This window comes from Capsella rubella, unplaced genomic scaffold, assembly GCF_000375325.1.
Source record: "Capsella rubella cultivar Monte Gargano unplaced genomic scaffold, Caprub1_0 scaffold_4, whole genome shotgun sequence".
In the NCBI taxonomy this organism is placed as follows: domain Eukaryota; kingdom Viridiplantae; phylum Streptophyta; class Magnoliopsida; order Brassicales; family Brassicaceae; genus Capsella; species Capsella rubella.
The window spans coordinates 11,663,593-11,686,130 of record NW_006238920.1 but is presented as its reverse complement, the minus strand read 5'-3'; the positions used below and the strand labels follow the sequence as shown (position 1 = coordinate 11,686,130).

Below are 22,538 nucleotides of genomic sequence, written 5' to 3'. Positions count from 1 at the left end.
TTTTGGAAATTTGTAAACGTAATAAATAAATTTTGAACGAATTTTAAATGTAGTGATTAATTTCTGCTCATTGAAAATGATATCCGAGATAAATGTCTAGAAAAGGTAAACTAAAGAAGAAATACAGTGAAACACAAAATTCCAAAAATCATATCTTTTCCCCGGCACAAAAAAATAATCAGGAGAACAAAAGCTCACTGTACCCATCTCTCCCTCTTTACACAACTTGCCCTCTCTCTCTCGCTCTATGATGCTTAACACAACTGATAATGATCTTTTTGAGTGATTGTATCATTTCATCTTGCCGCGAATCTACGTCTCCTCCTTCCCTTAACCGGCATGGAACCGAAATTAGTCATTTGTTCCATGCCCAAGTCCGGTTCATCTTCCTCACTTGTTTCATCTGACCGCCACCTCAATCCGCCACTGTTTTTTCTGCTCTCCGAGGCCATCACATTTTTGTTGTCTTTGAAGCTGCAATTCATGATACACACAATTGATATGTAGCTAATCCAGTATAAAGATTAGAAGATGCGGACGAAAGAACCAAACCCGAAAAATATACCAGACAAGCATGACAAGAGTTATATACCAAACAGAACCAGTGCCCTCTACTTAAGTGGCATGATCAAAGCAAGTATTAATAACACGCCCTTGAATATCAACTACTGATTGGTTTAAACTGAAGAAAAAAGAAGGCTAGGCTTTGAAAAAGATATAGGAAGCGTACCTTGAAGACATGTCCATTGGATCATCCAAATCAACAAAGTTATCTCTATCTGGTTGCATCCTTGTGCCAAAAAAGGTTGATTCCGGTTTCTGTGCAGATCCATTGAGATGGTTGTTGCTAGGTTTCACTGTTACAGGATTATTAGCTGTGACTCGGCGGAGATAAGGAGAGCTCATATTATTCTCCATGAATCTATCAACATCTGTCTCTGGAGAGGGCTCTTCAGTTCTTTTTCCTTTAAGGTGGCTGTTCCCACGAGCTCTGTTCAGATCTTTGAACGGAGTTGACACTTCACCAAATTTCAGAGTCTTGGTTATGCTTTTAACTTCACTCTTTTGTCCCCTATTTGCGCTTGTAAATAACCTTCCATGGGGGGTATCAAGGGAAGCGTTTCCTATCAAATGACTGGATTGAAATGGACTCCCGTTATTAGCCACTGGTTCTCTAGTGCTGGCATTGTTAGCCCGTTGGAGAAATACAGAATTATTAGAAATGGGAACCGAAGAAGAAATCATCTCAGGTGCATTCGGAAGATTAGAGTTTTTTGCTCCTTCAGAAGGACTTTCAGAGGTATCTTCCATCTCAGAAAATTGTCCAGATCTAACTTGCTGCTGCTGAATTACTGGAAGTATATCTATGGATCTATCCTGTTTCAAAGCAAAAGAGATAGAGGAGGGTTTAAATAATGCACACATAGAACATTTAAGATTCAAATATACTAGACAATCCTGCAAGTATCACGAGGCTGCTAGGCACTATGCAATAAGGTTGAAATCTGAGGATGTAGCCTTTAAGAAGGAAAAGTGGAAGGTTCCACTTGTACATGGAAAGGTGACTGGAATACTTACAACTAACTCTTTTCTCCAACGACTCTGTGATCGCACTCTGGACATAACTTCTTCGCCAATTCTATTGTCAGATACAAAACCCTCCTCAATTTTCTGGAGCCTGAGATCGACTTGGTATGCCTGGATGTAACGGTAGCGCTGCAGCAATGTGAACAACCAGTAGTTTTCAGTCAAAGACAGACCAAACTACACAATTATATACAAAAGACAAATCTTCCAGAGAATAAGCAGAGCTTATATTGATGTCAGAAAAACAAAAAAAGCAGAGCTTATAGTCATGCTGTTTGCCTATTAATTTTAAAAAAATTTAATGCTTGTTCAATACTTTCAACATCAAGCTCTAATTATATAAGATTTTTGAAACCCAGACAGCAAATACAAGCAAGCACACAATAATCTAGCAGGACGAGATAGTTATTTTTTAGGGCCACCATTACTATTCCTCATCAATTCCAATGAGCTATGTCGCTTAAAGTTCTGGAGGTTTATGATATTCTCTTAATAATCCATTTGACTGTTTTCAAAGCTACTCTGGAGATGAAAAATCATTCTCAGCCTAAGTTGTTCAAGTGAAGTTACTAACCTGAAGATAAAAGACAACCAAAAGACTACCCACAGCTGCTGACGGGTCATCAGTTGCAGAATCTAATAAGCATCTGTGCAAATATTTCTCCTCATCTGGGTTCCATGGTAACTCAATGATTCGATCAACCAAGTTTCTCCTTATAGAAAGACAGCAGAATTCGTTGACTAGTATCTCCATCCATTCCGCCCAACTCCAGCTGTCTGGATCATTGGACGCATGCACAGCTCCATTTTTCAATTTATTTTCCTTTACTTTCAAGCAGAGTGTCCGCTGGTATGTGAATGCTTCACTCAGAAGACCACATTCCACTCTCACACGAACAGCTGTAACAGCTTCACCAATTGAGACCAGTTCTGATACACTGTCACGACCAGACCAACGCAAGACCATAAGAGCTGTTTCAGGGGTTTCCCTTTCTAACAGGACTTGCGCAACCTTGGGATAGGTTTCTGGACCACAGATTTCAGGAAGAATCTTACAAGCTTCCTGAAATATAATTAGGAAAATTTATAAGCTACATCAAATAAATGTATAGTTTCTCATGCATATATTTCAGCGAGAGTATTCAAACATGCAAAAAATACATATTTCCATATGTTTTCCCTGGGAATTTCAAAAGGTACCTGGAGTGCGTCTTCAGAGTGATCATCGAGAAGATAAAATACAAAAGACTCCAGCAATGAATGCCTGGTTATGCCAAAGGTAGCAGCAAAATCATCTATAATGTGCTTCCAATATTTTTCAGGAGTAGTCCAATGCCGATCAAACAGGTAGTAAAGAAACTATCTCCTGGTTAAGGAAACCAGCGACGAATAAAAACACGGAACTCTGATTTGAGTATTCATAAGAAGTAGAGTGCAATGTAAAATAAAAAATAGGCGTTGATATAAGGATACAATTGCTTGCTTCGCAACAACTAGATCTGAACCACCATGTAAAAAGAGTATGTCAGCAGCAGTTCTAAGATTCTCAAATGGATAAGACCCTGAGGTTCCCTCTATTTTGGACCTGAGAAATGATCTTTTATCCTTCTGTAAACATCCTACTTCTAGTTCTGCCCCTATTTCTTGACCGTACTCTGGCTCTCTCTCAAGATTTTCTAAAGCATCCTCAATAAAGAGGGAAGCACCCTGTACATTGCAATCTGAAGACTGGTCTACAGCATCAGGCCATGCACGCTTAATTGCATTTGACTTTCTTGCAAGTACAAGGGCATTCCACGATGTGAAATTAGAATATCGAGACCTCACATCCTCCAAAAATCCGTGTCTTATGCACCAAACCATTATGTCCAGATGCTGAGATAAAATTAAAAACAATTGGGTAAGCACACAATAAGCTCGCTGATCTTGCACCAATAGCTGCAGGGCTGATATAGTTAAAACACTATCTGTTCAGGAGCCATACGGTTATCCATGGATATCTTTTAGTATGATATATAAAGATAAGAATTAATATATACTCATCCACTAATATGCTAATGACATGAGAAAAAAAAAATGAAGATATCACAGAAGTAGGGATATAATGAAGCTGATGAAGTAAGACCGTTATTGTGTCTTTCATACATATATATTAAAGCTTTTACAGTACTAACTTTATTGCAATCACAGCCGTATACATCTATATAAAAGCTTTTACGGTACTAACTTTATAGCAAGCAAGCCTTATACAAAACAAGTAACCCTTTCTAGTGTTAGGGCGAACTAAACACAAAGCTTCATAGTAGAACAGATTGTTCTTGGGAAGTAAAGAGAGTTATTCAAGCATACTTTTGCAAAGTTGATTGGATATAAATGGAATAATATCTTAGCTGACCTGCTTTGTTTTACCAATGTTCTCCCTAAGCTTCTGCACATCATGAAGCTGAGTTGAAACGGAACCCTTAAAAGCCGACTCCAAAACTTCAAGCACGCTACATATACCAGCCACCTGTTTCGAACACTTCAGTAGTCTATCCAACCACGCTTGCATCTCTTTTGTTTCGAGAGTATCTGAGAACCAATATTAAAGATAGACAGACCCCAAGGTGCACACATATACTGGCTTAAGAAACATAAAATATAAACAGCTAAAAGGATACAGATTTCTTGAAGCTCAGCTAAGATGCTCCGGAATGTACGCTTGACCCAATCTTTGACAACAACTTCATCCAACAAGAAAGCAATGACTGGGTCACTAGATACAGCTGTCTCATCCATACAAACATTGGTGATATCTATTCATTTTCTGTCAAGGAGTGTCAATGATACCTCAAACATAAAATAGTTCATAGAGAATGACAAACACACTATGCATATTTTTCCCATCAGGCAGGAAACAAGCCCTAAAATTGCATGAAACTATCAGTACAAAATTCCCAAATAAATTTCTAATTGCAAAAGCCTATTCATCAGGAGATTTGGGTTCACAGCTGTAAATGAGACGACACATACATAGAAATCTAGAGAATATATGTAGAATATCAGACAGGAAACTAAAGACTAAATGCAAATAATTGACAGCGACCATAAATGCAACTGATGGATACAATGGCAAATCATCGATATTAGATTGTTGTTCATGGCAACATCAAAGAGAGAATAAAGGCGAAGAACATCAGCTGCCAGTTGATGTTCATCCTCATCTGAATCCTCTGATGCCTCTTCATTGGTTCGGGAAATTAGACCAGCTTCAACACATTCATAATAGAGACGAAGCCGGAGCTTATCTCCAGATTTTGGTAGTGGATGTCTACAGATTGGACAAACATCACACCTCTGACAACACTCTGTGCACAAGGAGGCATGCCCACATGGGTTCAACACATAGTTCACAAATCGTCCACAGCTTGCCAAGTCTCTTGTTGCACGGCATCGCTCAATCTTTGCCTCATTACACAATTCTCTGAGGTTGATAGATGCCAAATGTTTCAACGCCTCCTGTAACAAATAAGGAATGGGATAAGAAAACACCAATTCTAAACCTTCACTTCAACTTTCATGACTCAATATATAAACATCCAAGTGCAATACGTATTCACCAGGCCAACCCAGCAATCATCTTAACAGGCAAGAGAAATTGGAGCCCAAAAACTACCCTAAAACCGTAATATAACAAGCAACTGAAGATCAACATGAAACTGCTGCCAATGCTCTAAAAAAATCCTACGTTAAACTCCTAGAATAAGACGCAGCTCAACATGATTTGAACACAAAACTAGTATCCACCCCAAGAACCAAAGCGATTCAGAATGCTTCCATAGTGTTTACAAATACTACATTCAGAAACCAACAATGCCTCTAGAAAGATATATCAAAGGGCTATAAACGATTCACAAAACCCACGAAATGCGTAAACAAACAAGAATTTCGTAATTATCTCAAGCTCTGAAAACCCCACTTAACCTGAAGATGAAAAAGAGGCTAAAATGCAAAACGCCTAGATATATCTTAACACCTGAGCTAAACGATTTCAGTGGAAACAAAAAGAAAAAGAAAAAGAAATCAATAAGTATCAAGCTGAAGAACCTGAACAGGCTTGCTACTGTAATTAGGCTGCTTAAGAAGAGGTATCGATCTCGCGGCGGAGGCAGAACCATTGATTTGTATCGTATCCATCTTCTCCGGAGAAGAAACAGATACAAAAAAAAAAACGGAGATAAAAGAGAAAGCGTGGTTGGTGAAAAGAGCAAGTGTTGCTGGCGAGTGATAAAACCAGTCTAGGGCTCCGTTAAGCTTTTCTCGGGAGGGAAGACAAAGAAGAGAATCACTGTTGGAGTGAATTCTCGCGACGCTCCACAAACGGGTCGGGTTGGATCGTATAATTCGGGTCAAGTTTTTAATTTGGGCTTTTTGAAGTCTTAATGGATCTTGTGATCGTATGGCCCAGTCGACAATTAAAGTGGGCGGCGCGTGTTCTTACTTGCTAAGAAAGCGCGTGGATTGGTCTCTCTTTCTCGTTTCTTTGCCTTTCCCAATTTGCCTCCACGTACAACGACGGAGGAGAGAAGAAAACCCAGAAACCTTACAAATTAAGAGAAAGGGACGATCGTTTCTCTTTTCTCCGATCTTATCGATTTTTGAATGAGATTAGAAGAACATATCTTCTAAGCTTTACTCTTATATTGACTCTCTCTCTTTGTTCGATTCCATGGATGAGTCGTTTGCTAATCTACAGACGAGCCATTTGCTTGGTTCAGTCCCTGTAAGTTCTTCTAAAACATCCATTGCTTCTGCAATTTCACCATTGTGTAGCTCTTTGATTGAGTTTTTTTTTCCTGGGATCCTTGAAATTTAACATTTTTGCCTTTTTGATGCATCTCATCGATTTTTAATATTTTCTTTTTTCCTGTGTGTTTGTGTTCTCTCTCAAGTGTTACAAAATTTTCCAATTTTTAGAATCGTTTTTTTTTCCATTACGAAGTAGAATTTTGAACATTTACAGTTTTTTCCTGTCCATTATGATGCCTACACACTCCATAGAACAATCGACGATTTCCTTAGTCGCATTTCTGGCATTCTATATTTGCAAAAGGGTTCTTTAAGTTTTTCTCCATTTCAGGAGAGTAATCTTGAGTAGTTCCTTAGTTTATGAGATACCAAAACTGAGTTTAGATGCTTGCATGGTAGCGTGGGATTAAACCCGCTAAGAAGTGAATGTATTCACTACTATCCTCTATGTTTATGTCTAATACAAAAATCTGTATTTCTTTATTGGGGAAGGCTGTGATCAGCGACGACAAGAGAAGCACAAATGTACCTATAGCAAGCGTAAATGAAGGTATGTTTATTTTTGCTAGTTGATGCTTGAACTATCCTTTTGCGAATGGAATTTTTTATGGTAGTGAAATACTTTTGAGTGTTGCTTGTCTTCTGCAATATTGTAGGCCCTTCGGCAAACATGCAAATATTCCCACCAAATCTAGGAAACAATGCAAAGGGTTATCAAACTCTTGAGAGCCCAACAGGTAATAATTACTCCTTTTGCTTTCTTCGTTGGACATGTATTTGTCAGTAGTCACCATATATCCAGTAAGTCATAAGAACATGTTATGTAGACAATATGTGGTGATTCTAACTTTGGACTTTGTAACAGTATGATGGTTGACAATATTCATGTCAAGATCCTTACTGCTTTTGATTTCACCTTTTGTGTCCTTTATAATAATTCATTTTATGTACACCTGTAGAAGGACCTCCTGAACAACAGCCATCAAACAACTGGAAGGGCTTTTTTAACGTCTACTCATATACTCAATACTTCGATGTAGACACAGACGTTGTTTTGAACAGATTGATGAGCTCACTGTATCCCACTAGTGGAGATTTTTTCAACAAGATTGATGCAAACCCTGATTTGTAAGTCTTTCAATACCTTTTCCCCTTAATTTTCTTTGTGATTGCACTGGATCTGCGGGATTTCTTTCACCTCTCCTATTGAGATTTCTTTAATCAGTCCACTGCTCAGTCAGGCTGTTAATTTGTTATCTTCTGCACCTTTTCAAGAACACATTCCAGCTGCGATAGGTCAGAGGAATGAGTTTTATATCTCATAGGTTTGGGGAAGGCTTTACGGTTGCCAGTGTAGATAAGTAATTCAACTGGAGTAGAGATTGCCAATAGAGCTATTGATATTTGATGATTTAAATGGTAGTGTCAGAATTTAGAACTAGGAATGTAATCTGGGAAAGAGCTGGATCTTTCGTGTGAGAGATCTTCCTGCTTTACCTTTTTCAGTTTGCTTGTGTACTTTTTTTGCAACTATAGTTTTGCTTCTTGAATATTCCCCCAGAGCTAATATACTAATAGACTTAAGCCTGCATCCAGATCAATTTCCTCACTTTGAGTTTAGTTTTGGACTTCTAGCTATTTTCATAGTCTGATAGTCTCCATCAGATTACGGGAAGGTTGATGTAGTGTCATCGTCTTGATTAGGAAACCTAAGATCTGACAAAAGGCAGTTGAAAACAGGCCTAGTTGAGTAAAGACTAAATTTATGCCCCCTTTTGTATTGTCATTATATCGTGGATTCTCAGGAATCAGTAAACGAAAAGTATCCATTTGTTTAGTGGATTATTGCTTTGTAAGTCAATTAAGATGCATTTACTCATGTGTTACTTCAAGCGATAGATTAGGAAAGACCTCATTTTCTCTTGGACAATTGAATGGAAAGCATCAAAACATGTGCATATACTCAATTAGCAAACATGCTACCTGTAAAGATTTGCTAAAAGCTAGGCCCTTCGGCCTTCACAAATGTTTCTAGATGAATGACTCGTGTTGGTATCTCGTCGCTCTGTTAGGTATGGACTTGTTTGGATCTGCACTACGCTTGTGTTTGTGCTTGCTTCTCTCGGAAATTGTGCCACGTATCTTGTGAAGAAACGAACCCACAGTGATGCTCCGTGGATCTTTGATGTGAACTATATGAATTTGGCAGCATCTATAATCTATGGCTATGCAATAATTGTGCCTCTGGGATTTTATTTCTCACTCCGGTATATGGGGTCCAAAGCTGATCTTCTAAGATTCTGGTGCCTTTGGGGATACTCTCTCTTCATTTTCGTTCCTGCATCTGTAAGTATATTCAGTAACTCCTACCTCTTTTACTGCTAAAAATTAACCAATTGATTATCAGTAAATGCATATACTTGATACACAAATGGTTCGGAACTTAGCTTTCTGTGACAATGTACAGTGACATAAAATCAACTTAAAATCGTATCACAGCGCCTTTTAATTTAATATTTTGTACTATCCATCGATATATGCTGTTTAAACAGTCTAATACTCGGGATTTTCTTTTGCAGCTTCCATTGCTTATTCCGGTAGAGTTTCTGAGATGGGTTATTATACTCTTAGCTGGTGGCGCATCATCGTCCTTTGTTGCCCTGAATCTACGGTCTTATTTAGAGACGAACAATGATATCACGGTTGTAATGGCTGCAGCTTTTGGTCTGCAAATGGTTCTTTCAATCTTCATCAAGGTCTGGTTCTTTCCATAATCTCCACAACACCCAAGAAAAACAAATATGTAAAAACCTTGAGATTTTGATGTGCTGTAGTAGAACAGAGAATGTCATTACCAGAGAATGAAACACCCAAAAGTAAAAGAAGGAACAAATACACTGAATCATGGATTCGTTTTTAATGGCTTAGTTTGATGGTTGTTTTGCTTGTAACTATTGTGTGTTTTTTGTCTGTCTTGTTATCTCTTCTTTGCTTGTGGAGTAAGAATATTCAAAAGGAAGAAAATTTTCAAGATTTATTGCATTTTAATCTTCTGTACACTGAAATTTGAAGAGAGTGAAGATAGGACATGCATTTGTCGTTATGGTTTTGTTTTATATAATGGTACAGAGCTTTGCCCAAAAAAAAAAAAAATTGGTACAGAGCATGTGAAGCATGAAAGAGTAAAGCCAAAAGGTCACATTAGATAACCTGTGAATTGGTGTCTAAAAAGAAAAGATAACCTGTGAACTCTTGAGAGAAGAAAACAAGTGGAACCTGTGAGAGCAAGATTTTATGCTAACAACTCAAACTTCCAACTTTTCTAATGAAACCTCAACGAGTGATGAAACGTGTGTAGGAATAATGGGCCAAATAGCCATTTACAGGCCTGCTTCATTGGCCCATTAGCATATATAGCTAGTCACTTCCCCGTATCAAGAAGCACACATACAATATGCTCTAACGAAACCAAAAAAAAAAAAAAAAAAAAAAACCATGTGTTGTAAATTTTATAGTTTACTCGCGCTGTTACCAGACTATATTGACGTTCAACTATTTTGGTTGCATTGAAATTTGGATTATGCTGTGAGTATTAATATAAGTATATAACCCAAGATTCGAAACTATGGTCGATAAAGCCCTTTGTTTTAACGAAAGAGCTAAACGTGTATCTTTCTGTGTACCTAGTGGATTAAAATGTCGTATATAATTGTAAAGTATGGTATATTCGTATATCCAATATTTTTAATTTGTAAATATCCTGACCAAAAAAGAATATTTTTTTTTTTCCTTTTTCTGTAAAAATATGAGATATATTGAGGAACTTTTTTTAGTACCTAACACTAACTTTAGATGATTTGTAATAAACCAAGTTTCTTAAAGTAAAACAGCAGTGGTGACTCTTGAAGAAATGAACCCGTATAGTTGTTGGATTAGGACTAATTCTTCGTCTTAATCAACAGTCCATTTTTGCTTATAACTAATAAAACTTCTTAATCATCTTTACACTTTATAAATTTTGTTTGATCTTGAGTTACTTGCTGGTTTTGGCATCCTAAACTACATTACTTCAATAATATTTTTTTTTAATTTCTCCAGCTCACCCCTCCTCGACCCAAGAAAATAATAATATTCTTTACGAGAAAAGGAATATATAAAATATATGTGAAAATGAAAAGAGAACAATATCAAATTTCTATGAACAACACTATCTTCAATCACGGTCTCTATCAGTATTACAAACAAATGATATTTTATTTTTACTAATTATATATATCCGAGTCTACATATGATAGTGATTCCTTCAACTTTTCTTGGTCTATCTGCGTCTTCTCACCACATATTTACTTTAGATACGAGAGTTATGGAGATAAACTCGTGATTTGTGTGGTTTTTTTAACCCATTAAAAACGTCGGCCAAACTCATTAAAAAAAAAAGGAATGTAAATTCTCAAGTAATTCTGTAGATTTTGTTTATCTAATGGATTCAAACGTCAGAAAATAAAATGGATTCGAAATATTTATTTTTGTGCTCCATGCATGTTTTTTTTTTCTTTTTTTAACACTCTTCATCAAATTGTTTTCTTCCATTTTTGTTTTTTTGGAGGATAATATTTTTAACACACGTTGTTTCTTTTTCTATCCGAAAAGATGTTCATAAAAATTCCAAATTTGTCGACCAAAAAATAAAAAGATTAAAGCGACCGTAGCAAAGTTTCTCTCAAAATAAAGGCGAGATGCTTTTTTTTTATTTTGGTTTTGCCTGCGTGATCGATCGCTCATATACACACAATATTAAACAAAAATGTAAAATAAAAAGTCTCACACAACTTTGGTTTGCTTATTGCTTAACATTACATGCCGACGTCGAAAAACACAATTAATACTACAACCCTTTGAAACTGGCCTTAAATCTTCTTTTAGGGTTTTCATAAATAACTATTCAACTATACATTCATCTTCTTTTGACTTTTACCAAAACATAAATTCGAGATCGGTCTGAAACGATAAATTGCTTATTTCTGGGAAATATAATACAGATAGTACTAGTTTAGTCTCTTTGAACGTGATTGCACTAAAGCTTTTGGACGTTCGTGACTCGTGACGGCTTTACATTGGACGCAAAGAAAAATCTAATGATTAATGAAGCTGCACCAATTACAACTTCCCAAGTGTAGCATGTTTTCCCATTATAATACCTCTATATATACTCCACCTTATCCTATTCTGTTCTTCTACATTTTTGTTGGTCGAGTGAAAAATCTTATCTATTTATCTGTAACAGCGCTGGAAAATGTATAACGTGTTCTCATTTTGGCCAGTGATCCCTATAAACACATATTTTCGTTTCACTCTTTTAAACTTTATGAAAAAATCCATAATCAGAGAGAGCCCATAGTTATGTTCTTTAATTTAGTAACCATTTTGAATCGACTACTGTAATGATCAGAGTTTAGAAATTATAAAAGCACAAACGTTTGAAGTATTGAATATAGTTTGCACGATAGTTCAAACACACAAAGTCTAACTAATGAGGTCGATACAAACACTAAAACGTCATCATTTAAGATTTATTAATTCTGTGATTCGGGTAACATGGCGCCATGTTTGCTTAATCATAAAAATGATTTTAATATTCTAATATATTCGGCAAATCAATTCTTAGTTTAACATGTAACTCGAGATTGAATAACTCAAAATCAAACGTTTTGTTTTACAAGTATTATTTTTACTTGTATAGTGATATGTCTTAACTTGTAAACATTTTTGTCCAAAAAAAAAGAAAAAAAAAAAAACTTGTAAACATTTTTTTTTTTTTTTTTGGTGGAATCTCGTGTCCGCAAATTTTATTTAATTTCCATTGGCTTGTGACTTGTGAGTTTCAACGGTTCCTTTATTATCTTTTTAGTTGCTTGGAATATATGTCATAATTAATTTGGTATATCCATAGATTTATATATAGATATTTGTATTTTATATGCGACTACTTGTGCGCGAGAGACCGTTGGTTTGAACTTTGAAGCGTTATCTGATCATACGCTAAAATCTGGGAGTGATGTTAACACAACTCTGAAGAGTATATGCATAATTGACAAGTGTTTGGACCCATCTTTTCGAAGAGTTTTTTTTTCATATTTTTAAATAAACAAAAGAATTGTTTGGCTCTTATTTCGCCTTAAGAGATGATGTAAGACAAAATTGACAAGTTATCATTTGAAGAATAATTATATGAATCAATTTAGTTACACATAATCTTTCTACTATAGTATATAATTTGATGTAGGACACATGTCACTGTATTTTTCTCGTTTTTATAATAAAGTTAGTACGTATCATATAATTGTTGTTGGGTATTTGACTAATGCTAACAGCCTAACACTAACACATTTTTTAACAAGAATTCTCATGTCATTAAACTCACTCTTATCATATATTAATTAACGTCTGTCACAAAATTCACTTTTGATAAATGTAATTAAGTTTTCATGTAGTAGCGTGAGTCTTGAAAAGGTTTGGAACCTGTCTATATATTAATAAATCTAAAGCTCCATTTCTTTACATGTGCCCCAACTACATACGTGTCCTAGTTTTGCAAGTTTTTTTCTTTGTCTCGTGACTTAAATCCATATATAGAGAGGTCACATTGAAATGTTGGATTGTACCCACAAAAAGTTTGTAGCCATTTATTCTTGTCAAGAACTGATCGATACATATATCTCCTAAATTAATTCCTTTTCTGAAAGTATCCATTTAGTGGCTTTTAAAACTTTTGCGAATATCCATTACTAAAGCTTGGATATCATTCATTGATTGACTTTGTGATAAAATTAACACAATTCATCTATAAATTCTTTTTTAACCACGTACAACTGAAACATTTGAAACCAATCCTGATTCTTGATTCTAAAAAGTCGAGGTACTCCATATTTTTTTTTATCTATTATTTTCATAAATTTAACATATATATCAAACATATGCTTTAATTTATAGCACATCACCTTCCAACAGTTTAAACCTTTAAATGGTATTGAATTTATAAAATCCAGTTATTTAAAAAAAAAAATCATTTTGTGCTCTATATTTTAATTCTTTCAACATGATCCATAACATTTCCAGGCGTCATGCATTCACTATCTATAAATAAGAATAAAACGTCATGTTCAAGGATGACGCTATATATCTTTGATCAGTGTTTGGTATGAGTCGTTAAAAAAAATAAAGGTCGCACTACCAATCTTTTGTGCTTCTTTCGTATCGACGCCATCGTTTAATTGGACTCCATTTCAATCTAATTCATACTATTATTGATATAAAAAAACTACACGTGGAGAACTTCCATGCAAGCAAGAAAAGATGGTATAGACATAGACATATATATTAACATCACTTCTTATCATTTACCCAAAATGCTAAGAAATAAAAATTTCCATTTTCGACCATTATAAAACGTATATGTCCACGTACAAAAAAAAAAAAAAAAAAACAACGTAAAAGGCTCATTTTATTATCTCTCTTTTTCACACAATAATTATAGTATTATACTATGGATATGGAAATCACATATATAACCTAACAATTCTAACAAATAGCATGCATTCACGAATCAAAACCCTCCAACATAAAATGTGTTATTGTCACTTACTACTCCATTATCGTTTTTACATACCTACCTATCAAAATCGCATCTTTCTTTTAAATATTTTATATGTAAGAATACACGCATGTGCTCTTGCTGCGTGGCTATATGCATACTTGAGTCTAAAAATGAATGTCTATAATATAACCATCCCTCATCTGAGTCCCTGACTACGATATGTCGTTGGTTACGAATGTGATGATAATTAGTTTAAAATAACATGAATAAAATCACACAAGAAAACAAATTAGTGTCTATTATTTGACTAAAGATTGCAGTTGGTGGGCCTAAAGGTTAAAATAAAGAGGGCACATGCACAGAGGACCAATGATTCCCCACAGAGACAATCAGACATCTGAAGACACTAATCGCATCAAACCACGTGCCCCTCCCTTTTACTAATTACTACTAATCGAAATTTACATATTTTTTACTTGGTTTCATATTCTCCATTAACGAGAAACATACTAAGGAGGGAAAAAGCGTGAAACTTAGAGATGGATGAAAACTGAAGTCGGTAAAAAGATAGGTATTGGAACTTGGATGGCTTAAAACTTAGAGATGGATGGCTTTGACTGAATCTCATGCACCATTCATTGCGTTTAGAGATTAATGCGCAAGAAATAAGTTTGTTAAGTTTCTTTAATCGTCTCTAATTATCTTTTGATTTTAAAAAAAAACAAATTTCCAAGTCAGAAGATTCTTGTGCACAAAAATGGTTTACTCTTTCTGTTGAACTATCTAACATAATAACATATCTTTGAATATAGTTTGGTCCATCATTCTAAGAAATTCTCAACAACTTCGAAGGACAACATGTGAAGTATCAGATAGTTTCCAACTATACTTGACTGCAGCTTCGAACAGACTTCTAAAAGCGAAGGAAGACAGTAAAAAAAGTAGTCCCAAGAAAGCAGTACTAGTAGTGCCTTGATTTCTTGACGAAATTTTTTTTTTTTTTTTTTTTTTTTGTAAACATTTCTTGACGATATTATGAGTTGGATTAAAATAATGGCACATCGATCGATCATTGATTCCAAGTAAAATAGGGTTTGGTAACTACTTGTAAAAACAATGTTTTTTGGACAAGAAAGAAACACGAAACAATCTAGTAACAAATAATCCTAGACAATCGCCACTGCAACTAACAACCTTAAACCAACTTTTTGACAAGTAACGTCTGAATCATTTAAGATCTTTTACTAGCAACTCTTATATATGAACAACCATTTTCTCATGTCAATGTAAGACATTAATTTGATTGATATTCAAATTTGCATGCATGTTTCTTTTACCAAGCAACGGATATTTTTTAGCCCATCGGCTCCGATCCAGGTGTGAGTACAACTGTTATGTAATATTGATTTTTGTCCAGTTAAGATTTTTTAACACTACAGAAATATCAAAACCGTTTTATATTCAATTCTGAATCTATCATTAATTGTATCTGGCTTCTTAAAAGAGCCAATGAAATGAATGATGTTCGAATACAGAAGCTGGATTGGCCATTATTTTTCTATTTTATGAGAATCTCGAGGTTGGCACAGGATTATTATCATATTAGTCTACACAAATTGGATCATTGGCCACTACTTATCATTTAAAAAAATATTGTAACAAAAGTAAATCACATTTCCTTTCCAAACAACTGTTAACTTTAGGAGCCAAATTCAAACTGATGTCTAAAACATATACTTAGAAATTCAATGTATATATAATCTAACAATTCAAATTATAATCTAACCATATATTTAGTTCAGTATGTTGGAGTTTTAGTCTAATCTCTTAAAATGCTATTTTGAAACACTCCCCTAAATATTATCACACTTTTGTAATTTATGGATATCTGTGTATGAGACTCAAAGAAAGAATGAAATATCTAGGCATGCATCATTAATTAAAATATCTGAATTATGATAGAAAAGCATCGTCATGTTGAAAAATTAGATCTCTACTTAAAAAAACCAATGGCACATTTTATATGATTTATTATATTCAAAGAATATATTATAGTTTCCCTATTATTGTATATTGAATCAAAACTTTGACATCTCCCAACTTTTTCTATACATAAAACCGTCTAATGTAGCCAAAAATCATCGAATCATTACAATATATTTTATTCAGTATGACTATATAATACACAAGTTAATGTCAACTATACAACCATATATATAGCTCATAAGTCGATTTCATATGGATTGAAACATAAAACTTTGTTAATAGAAAGAAGTACTTAATTGTTCATTTTTATATATACTTTCGAAGTACTGAACTACGACAAGTGTTATTAGTGTTGCAAAAGAAAACAAAAACAATTCTTTAGACCGGCCTTGTTCGGTAAGACAAAACAACATACACAAAAATGCTTCGACTTAACCAATCGTTCAATCCTACTTATACTAACTCACCGATAAGTAGTTTTATTAATTTCAAGTCACAAGAACTCTTCGAACGACTTCATGGAAGCTTATCTGTTAACCGGTTTAAAATGATTTGGTCCAATTTTTTTTTTTTTTTTTTTATAGCCAATACGTGTGTTTTAGGCTACTTAGCAAACTGATCAAAATTGCTGATTGTTATAAAAACGAAAGATATATTTCGTATGTGAAATGGGAAGTTTTGAAATCTGTCTAAATTTGTGAAATTTGATAGCAAATAAGTGTAGATATAACAAGAGTATAAAATATGTTTTCTAAATTAGGTTTGAGAGAAATGAAAGAAACGTTTTAATATGAGATATTATACTTAGAATCATGATGATTTCAACAGATACATTATACAATTGATCATTACACTCTAATGCTATATGTCACACAACACAATTATATTATACTAGAACAATAATGATTAAAGAGAGTGTTGTGGCGCCGCATAAAAATAGAAATTGTGATTTCCATATCTCTCTCTTTATTTTTATTTTAAACTATAGAGATACGTCATCTTGGAAAAACTATGCATTGCTGTCCGGATTTAACTTGTCCTCTTCTCTGCTCTCCATCTCCGTTTTGCCTTTTTGTGTTGTATGTTGTTCACGTCCACGGCGCTTCCTCAGCCGCCGATTTTTGTTTATTTCCCAAAATACCCATCACCCCCTTAGCATCTATCCTCTACATCGCACCCTAAACCTCTTACCCTACGCCAGCCAACGAACACGCGCCACTTCATTTGTCAGTATCTAAAATACCAGATCTGCCCTTAGTCGCACACGTGGCGGGTCGTGGTTTGGTAACTGAGCCTGGGTCTCTGGCGTTGTAGGTGTTTATAAACCCCTTCATCTCTTCCTTGTTGATCTCCACCTTTCCCTCACCAGATATTTTTCTCACCTTTCTCCAAAAAAAAAAACGCGGTGGTCTCACTACTCACTTAGCTCCTTCCTTCTTCTGTGTGTGTGTGGTTTTGGTAGGCGAGACGACGGCAATGGAGGAGTTAGATCGTTCACGCGCTTTCGCCAGAGACGTCAAGCGTATCGTCGTCAAGGTACCTCTCTCTCTCTCTCCGTATATATTTCTATCAGATACTAATCTGTACGTTCGCATTTTCAGATTTTGTTTTTAATTCATTTGTTTGATTTTATTATTTATTTATGGGTGTTCGTCTGATCTGTGTAGTGTTCGTCGTTGGATTTGGATTGGTGTAGTGTTATGTTTAATTTCATTTTTAGTTGTTTTCGTCACTGAGGTAATCAGTGGTAATGTCAAAATGATTACTAATATTAATTTGAAGTGCATCTTTTTAACTCTCTGCTTATTGAAATGCTTTCGTGAATCTGTATCGAAACGTCTCTCATATGAATCTTAATTTGCATGTCAGTAGAGACGAATGAATGAATAATCAGAATATTCGTAGGAATTTTTTTGGTGATTAATATTTTTTTGTTTTTTTTTTTTGGGTATTACTATTATGTAAAAGGTTGGGACCGCAGTTGTGACTGGAAAAGGTGGAAGATTGGCTCTTGGTCGCTTGGGAGCACTGTGTGAACAGGTGATTTGTTTATTATAATTATTTTTTAATTTCCCTTAAATCATCAAACTGTTAATTATTTGCTTTTTTGATTATACCAGAATTGTATCAAGAAAAGGTTTATATTTTTTGTTCACGAAAGACATGTGAATGATTCATGTGTGCACCTTTAATTTTGTTGATAAAAAATAAAATATAATGTCAGCTTGCGGAATTAAACTCGGATGGATTTGAGGTGATATTGGTGTCATCTGGTGCGGTTGGCCTTGGCCGGCAAAGGCTTCGATATCGACAATTAGTCAATAGCAGGTTAAGCAATAATAAATGGCTAATCTTTTATTAATCCCTTTTCCCTTGCAAACGTTTGGAAAGAAAAGAAAAACAAAAAAAAGTGGTGATGAATGGACCATTTTGGCTTATGTTTCTGCTATAACAGTGACATGTGTTTCTGTGTTTTTCTTTTTATATCTGAAAGTTTTTTTTCTTTTTTTTTCTTTTGCTGATGAGTTTGCTTTTCTTAATGGATTTTTCAGCTTTGCGGATCTTCAGAAGCCTCAGACTGAACTTGATGGGAAGGCTTGTGCTGGTGTTGGACAAAGCAGTCTTATGGCTTATTACGAGACCATGTTCGACCAGGTGATTTTTCCAAATTTTTTACTTGATAACAGTTGAAAAGAACTATATGTTTTTGTCTTGTAGATTCTTGTGTAACATATCCAGAGATTGATGCTATTGTTTTCCTTTGGCTAGCTGGATGTGACCGCGGCTCAGCTTCTGGTGAATGACAGTAGTTTTAGAGACAAGGAATTCAGGAAGCAACTTAATGAGACCGTCAAGTCTATGCTGGATTTGAGGGTTATTCCAATTTTCAATGAGAATGATGCTATTAGCACCCGAAGAGCCCCATATCAGGTTTGCTGACTGTCTTTTGTCCCTTGTGACTTGAAATTTTAATTATCAGCTGGCGTTCTTTGAATCTTGTTGTCTAATGTTAAACTTCATTGCACCTGATAATATGTAGGATTCTTCTGGTATTTTCTGGGACAACGACAGCTTAGCTGCTCTACTAGCGCTTGAACTGAAAGCTGATCTTCTGATTCTCCTGAGTGACGTTGAAGGTCTTTACACAGGCCCTCCAAGTGATCCTAACTCAAAGTTGATCCACACGTTTGTTAAAGAAAAGCATCAAGACGAGATTACATTCGGCGACAAATCAAGATTAGGGAGAGGGGGTATGACCGCTAAAGTCAAAGCTGCAGTGAATGCAGCTTATGCTGGGATCCCTGTCATCATAACCAGGTGAGGGCCCTTCTAGGATCATCATGCTTAATTATACTGTGATATGCTTTTTTATATTTGTTGACTGTTTCTGATCTCGATTTCAGTATCTGACCTTTCATACAACAAATCTAATGTCCTCTCAGTACCACCACAATATATGTTCTTTTCAGCAATAAGCTAAACATATTTTGTTAGATGAATAATTGTTTTCTTTTCTTGCTTTTGAAGTGGGTACTCAGCTGAGAACATAGACAAAGTCCTCAGAGGACTGCGTGTTGGAACCTTATTCCATCAAGATGCTCGTTTATGGGCTCCTATCACAGATTCTAGTGCTCGTGACATGGCTGTTGCAGCAAGGGAGAGTTCTAGAAAGCTTCAGGTAATGTTAGAGCTTCTATTTTCATGACCGATGCTATGTATAGTCTTTTTCATTTTGGTAATGTCAGAAAAGTTCTTGCTCAGCACAGATGTACTTAATTTTCTTTGCAATTTGCTACAGGCCCTATCTTCAGAAGATAGGAAAAAAATTCTGCTTGATATTGCCGATGCTCTTGAAGCAAATGAAACAACAATCAAAGCTGAGAATGAGTTAGATGTTGCTGCAGCACAAGAGGCTGGGTTGGAAGAATCGTTGGTGGCTCGCTTAGTTATGACGCCTGGAAAGGTAAAACAGTTTTCATGGCATGATAGATATTTGCTTATTGTTGCTATGCCATATCCAGTTTACCTCTCGTTATGAGCCATTTTTGTCTAATGCTTCTTCATCTTGTGCTTGATAGATCTCAAGCCTTGCAGGCTCAGTTCGTAAGCTAGCTGAAATGGAAGATCCAATTGGCCGTGTTTTGAAGAAAACAGAGGTGATCAGAGGAAAATTGTTATCATATTGTTAAATACATATTAAAAGTTAAATAAAAGATATGAGTATTATTAGTTGACATATAATAGTCGTTTACGCTTTTTGTTCATTGTGGCAAATCCTTTTACAGGTGGCTGATGGTCTTGTCTTAGAGAAGACCTCATCCCCATTAGGCGTACTTCTGATTGTATTTGAATCACGACCTGATGCACTTGTACAGGTATATTAAGAGTCAAATTCTGTTTCCTTCTTAATATGTAAATTTGCTAAAGCTGTGCTTTATCCACAAACCAAACAGATAGCTTCACTTGCCATCCGGAGTGGAAATGGTCTCTTATTGAAGGGTGGAAAGGAAGCCCGGCGGTCAAATGCTATCTTACACAAGGTACACGGCCTCAGATTTCATAGCTTGCATTACTATCCAGATTAATCATTATATGGCTTTCTCAAAATAAATATACTTCTGCTCTTTTAACTCTTTTAATTTCATGGTAATTTCCTAGGTGATCACTGATGCAATTCCAGAGACTGTCGGGGGTAAACTCATTGGACTTGTGACTTCAAGGGAAGAGATTCCTGATTTGCTCCAGGTAAACACAGATTCGCAAACAGTGAGCTACAAACAAGTCTTATATCCTTTGTTAAACTGGAGCTCACCATTTGAATTTGTGTTATAGCTTGATGATGTTATTGATCTTGTGATCCCAAGAGGCAGCAACAAGCTTGTTACTCAGATAAAAAATACTACAAAAATCCCTGTGCTAGGTCATGCTGGTAAGGTTTCAAGTTTGGTTTTCCATACAATTCTGTACTTGGATTGTACTAGAGAGTAACGGTGGCTTAATTGTGTCCTTGCAGATGGAATCTGTCATGTATATGTCGACAAGTCTTGTGATACTGATATGGCAAAGCGCATAGTCTCTGATGCAAAGTTAGACTATCCAGCAGCCTGTAATGCAATGGTAAGAGAACATAATTTTTTACCTTCCATTGAGATTTCAGTAATGCAGTGGGGTTTTTAAGTTCATCTGACTCATTTCATCTTCTCTTTACCTCGTCTTTTCAGGAAACCCTTCTTGTGCATAAGGATCTAGAGCATAATGCAGTGCTCAATGAGCTTATTTTTGCCCTGCAGAGCAATGGTAAATCATAAATGGAAAATTGATTCTTCCTCTTCATACCTTCATTAACGATGACTTCTAGATATATGTAGCTTTTATATTATAAAAGTTGAGTGGCCATTTCATGGAAATCTTCATTAAACTGCAGGAGTCACTTTGTATGGTGGACCAAGGGCAAGTGCAATACTGAACATACCAGAAGCACGGACGTTCAACCATGAATACTGTTCCAAGGCTTGCACCGTTGAAGTTGTAGAAGACGTTTATGGTGCTATAGATCACATTCACCGACATGGGAGGTAGAAACTTGACATAACAGACGTTGATTTTAATTTTTTTTTTGCATATGTTAGTGGAAAGGTTCACTCTTTATCTCGTATTGTATGTTGTTGCGAGCAGTGCACACACAGACTGCATTGTAGCAGAGGATCCCGAAGTTGCAGAGCTATTCCTTCGTCAAGTGGACAGGTAAATTACGGGATGTTAAACTTGCATACTATTTGTCTTTGATTTTTCTTGGTAACTGACTGTAAGATGTGTGTCCTTGAATAGTGCTGCTGTTTTCCACAACGCAAGCACAAGATTCTCAGATGGTTTTAGATTTGGACTTGGTGCTGAGGTAAGTCAGAGACATAGCCCACATATCAAAAGAAAATTAAAGAGAGGAAGCGTGAGTGATGAAGAATTTCTATTGTGATGTGCAGGTGGGAGTAAGTACAGGCAGGATCCATGCTCGTGGTCCAGTTGGAGTTGAAGGATTACTTACAACAAGATGGTACAATTTTACTTACTAAACACAAAATTTATGGCAATTTAGCCCCCAAAGTGAGCTTCTTTTCTTAGCTTCAGTTTAATTATCATGGTGAAATGGTTGCAGGATACTGAGAGGAAAAGGACAAGTTGTGGACGGAGACAATGGAATTGTTTACACCCATCAGGACATTCCCATCCAAGCCTAAAAGAAGAGTTTGAGTGTTTGTGTGTGTGTTTTGGTTGAGACTTGAGGAGAGACACAGAGGAGGATGGGCTTTTTGTTTCCTCTCTGATTAGTATCATATCCTATTATTATTATTGTTACTACTACTTATTATTGAAACCCTCGCTTATGTAGTGGTTTTGATTTAGGGTTTAGGATTGCACCAAAAATAAGATCCATTTTACCACTTGGTCTTGCTCATAAGTAAGATGAAGAACATTTTATTAGCTTCTCTTCTTGTCATTGTAAGCTACCTACACGTTTCCTGGTGTTTATGAAGACTTTGCTACACTTCCATTTCCTTTACCTATAAACATCTTAGGATTTGAG

General features: G+C 35.6%; 3 protein-coding genes across 3 annotated transcripts; 2 read left to right on the top strand and 1 right to left on the bottom strand.

The window, feature by feature from the left end:
* Positions 1–30: 30 nt before the first annotated feature.
* Positions 31–5,899, bottom strand: LOC17888326 (E3 ubiquitin-protein ligase HOS1). Its single transcript, XM_023783606.1, has 10 exons — positions 5,674–5,899; positions 4,695–5,085; positions 4,248–4,382; positions 3,983–4,158; positions 3,061–3,462; positions 2,788–2,946; positions 2,162–2,650; positions 1,579–1,716; positions 731–1,377; positions 31–474 (listed from the first exon to the last, which is right to left on the bottom strand). Exons 1-10 carry the CDS (start codon positions 5,761–5,763, stop codon positions 297–299), a joined length of 2,805 nt encoding a protein of 934 aa, XP_023639374.1. The 5' UTR covers positions 5,764–5,899; the 3' UTR covers positions 31–296.
* Positions 5,900–6,127: 228 nt separating this feature from the next.
* Positions 6,128–9,423, top strand: LOC111830900 (protein YIPF1 homolog). Its single transcript, XM_023783607.1, has 6 exons — positions 6,128–6,349; positions 6,868–6,925; positions 7,032–7,112; positions 7,335–7,503; positions 8,448–8,721; positions 8,955–9,423. The coding sequence occupies exons 1-6, from the start codon at positions 6,296–6,298 to the stop codon at positions 9,147–9,149; spliced, it is 831 nt and encodes a 276-aa protein (XP_023639375.1). The 5' UTR covers positions 6,128–6,295; the 3' UTR covers positions 9,150–9,423.
* Positions 9,424–17,317: 7,894 nt separating this feature from the next.
* Positions 17,318–22,499, top strand: LOC17888155 (delta-1-pyrroline-5-carboxylate synthase A). The gene is made up of 20 exons (XM_006293302.2): positions 17,318–17,491; positions 17,924–17,995; positions 18,180–18,283; positions 18,508–18,610; positions 18,725–18,886; positions 18,996–19,273; positions 19,484–19,634; positions 19,755–19,919; positions 20,035–20,112; positions 20,242–20,331; positions 20,410–20,496; positions 20,615–20,701; positions 20,789–20,885; positions 20,970–21,073; positions 21,178–21,253; positions 21,381–21,531; positions 21,632–21,700; positions 21,785–21,851; positions 21,937–22,007; positions 22,110–22,499. Exons 1-20 carry the CDS (start codon positions 17,432–17,434, stop codon positions 22,189–22,191), a joined length of 2,154 nt encoding a protein of 717 aa, XP_006293364.2. The 5' UTR covers positions 17,318–17,431; the 3' UTR covers positions 22,192–22,499.
* The last annotated feature ends 39 nt before the right edge of the window (positions 22,500–22,538 follow it).

Bases quoted from the DNA above. Each gene is read 5' to 3' on its own strand.
- LOC17888326 (XM_023783606.1), bottom strand. From the start codon at position 5,763: ATGGATACGATACAAATCAATGGTTCTGCCTCCGCCGCGAGATCGATA. The intron at 2,651-2,787 runs GTACCTTTTGAA...ATTATATTTCAG, and splicing joins ACTCTGAAGACGCACTCCAG to GAAGCTTGTAAGATTCTTCC. The intron at 1,378-1,578 runs GTAAGTATTCCA...GCTTTGAAACAG, and splicing joins GTTGGAGAAAAGAGTTAGTT to GATAGATCCATAGATATACT.
- LOC111830900 (XM_023783607.1), top strand. From the start codon at position 6,296: ATGGATGAGTCGTTTGCTAATCTACAGACGAGCCATTTGCTTGGTTCA. The intron at 7,113-7,334 runs GTAATAATTACT...GTACACCTGTAG, and splicing joins AACTCTTGAGAGCCCAACAG to AAGGACCTCCTGAACAACAG. The intron at 8,722-8,954 runs GTAAGTATATTC...TTTCTTTTGCAG, and splicing joins TCATTTTCGTTCCTGCATCT to CTTCCATTGCTTATTCCGGT.
- LOC17888155 (XM_006293302.2), top strand. From the start codon at position 17,432: ATGGAGGAGTTAGATCGTTCACGCGCTTTCGCCAGAGACGTCAAGCGT. The intron at 19,635-19,754 runs GTAATGTTAGAG...AATTTGCTACAG, and splicing joins AGAGTTCTAGAAAGCTTCAG to GCCCTATCTTCAGAAGATAG. The intron at 21,254-21,380 runs GTAAATCATAAA...ATTAAACTGCAG, and splicing joins TTTTGCCCTGCAGAGCAATG to GAGTCACTTTGTATGGTGGA.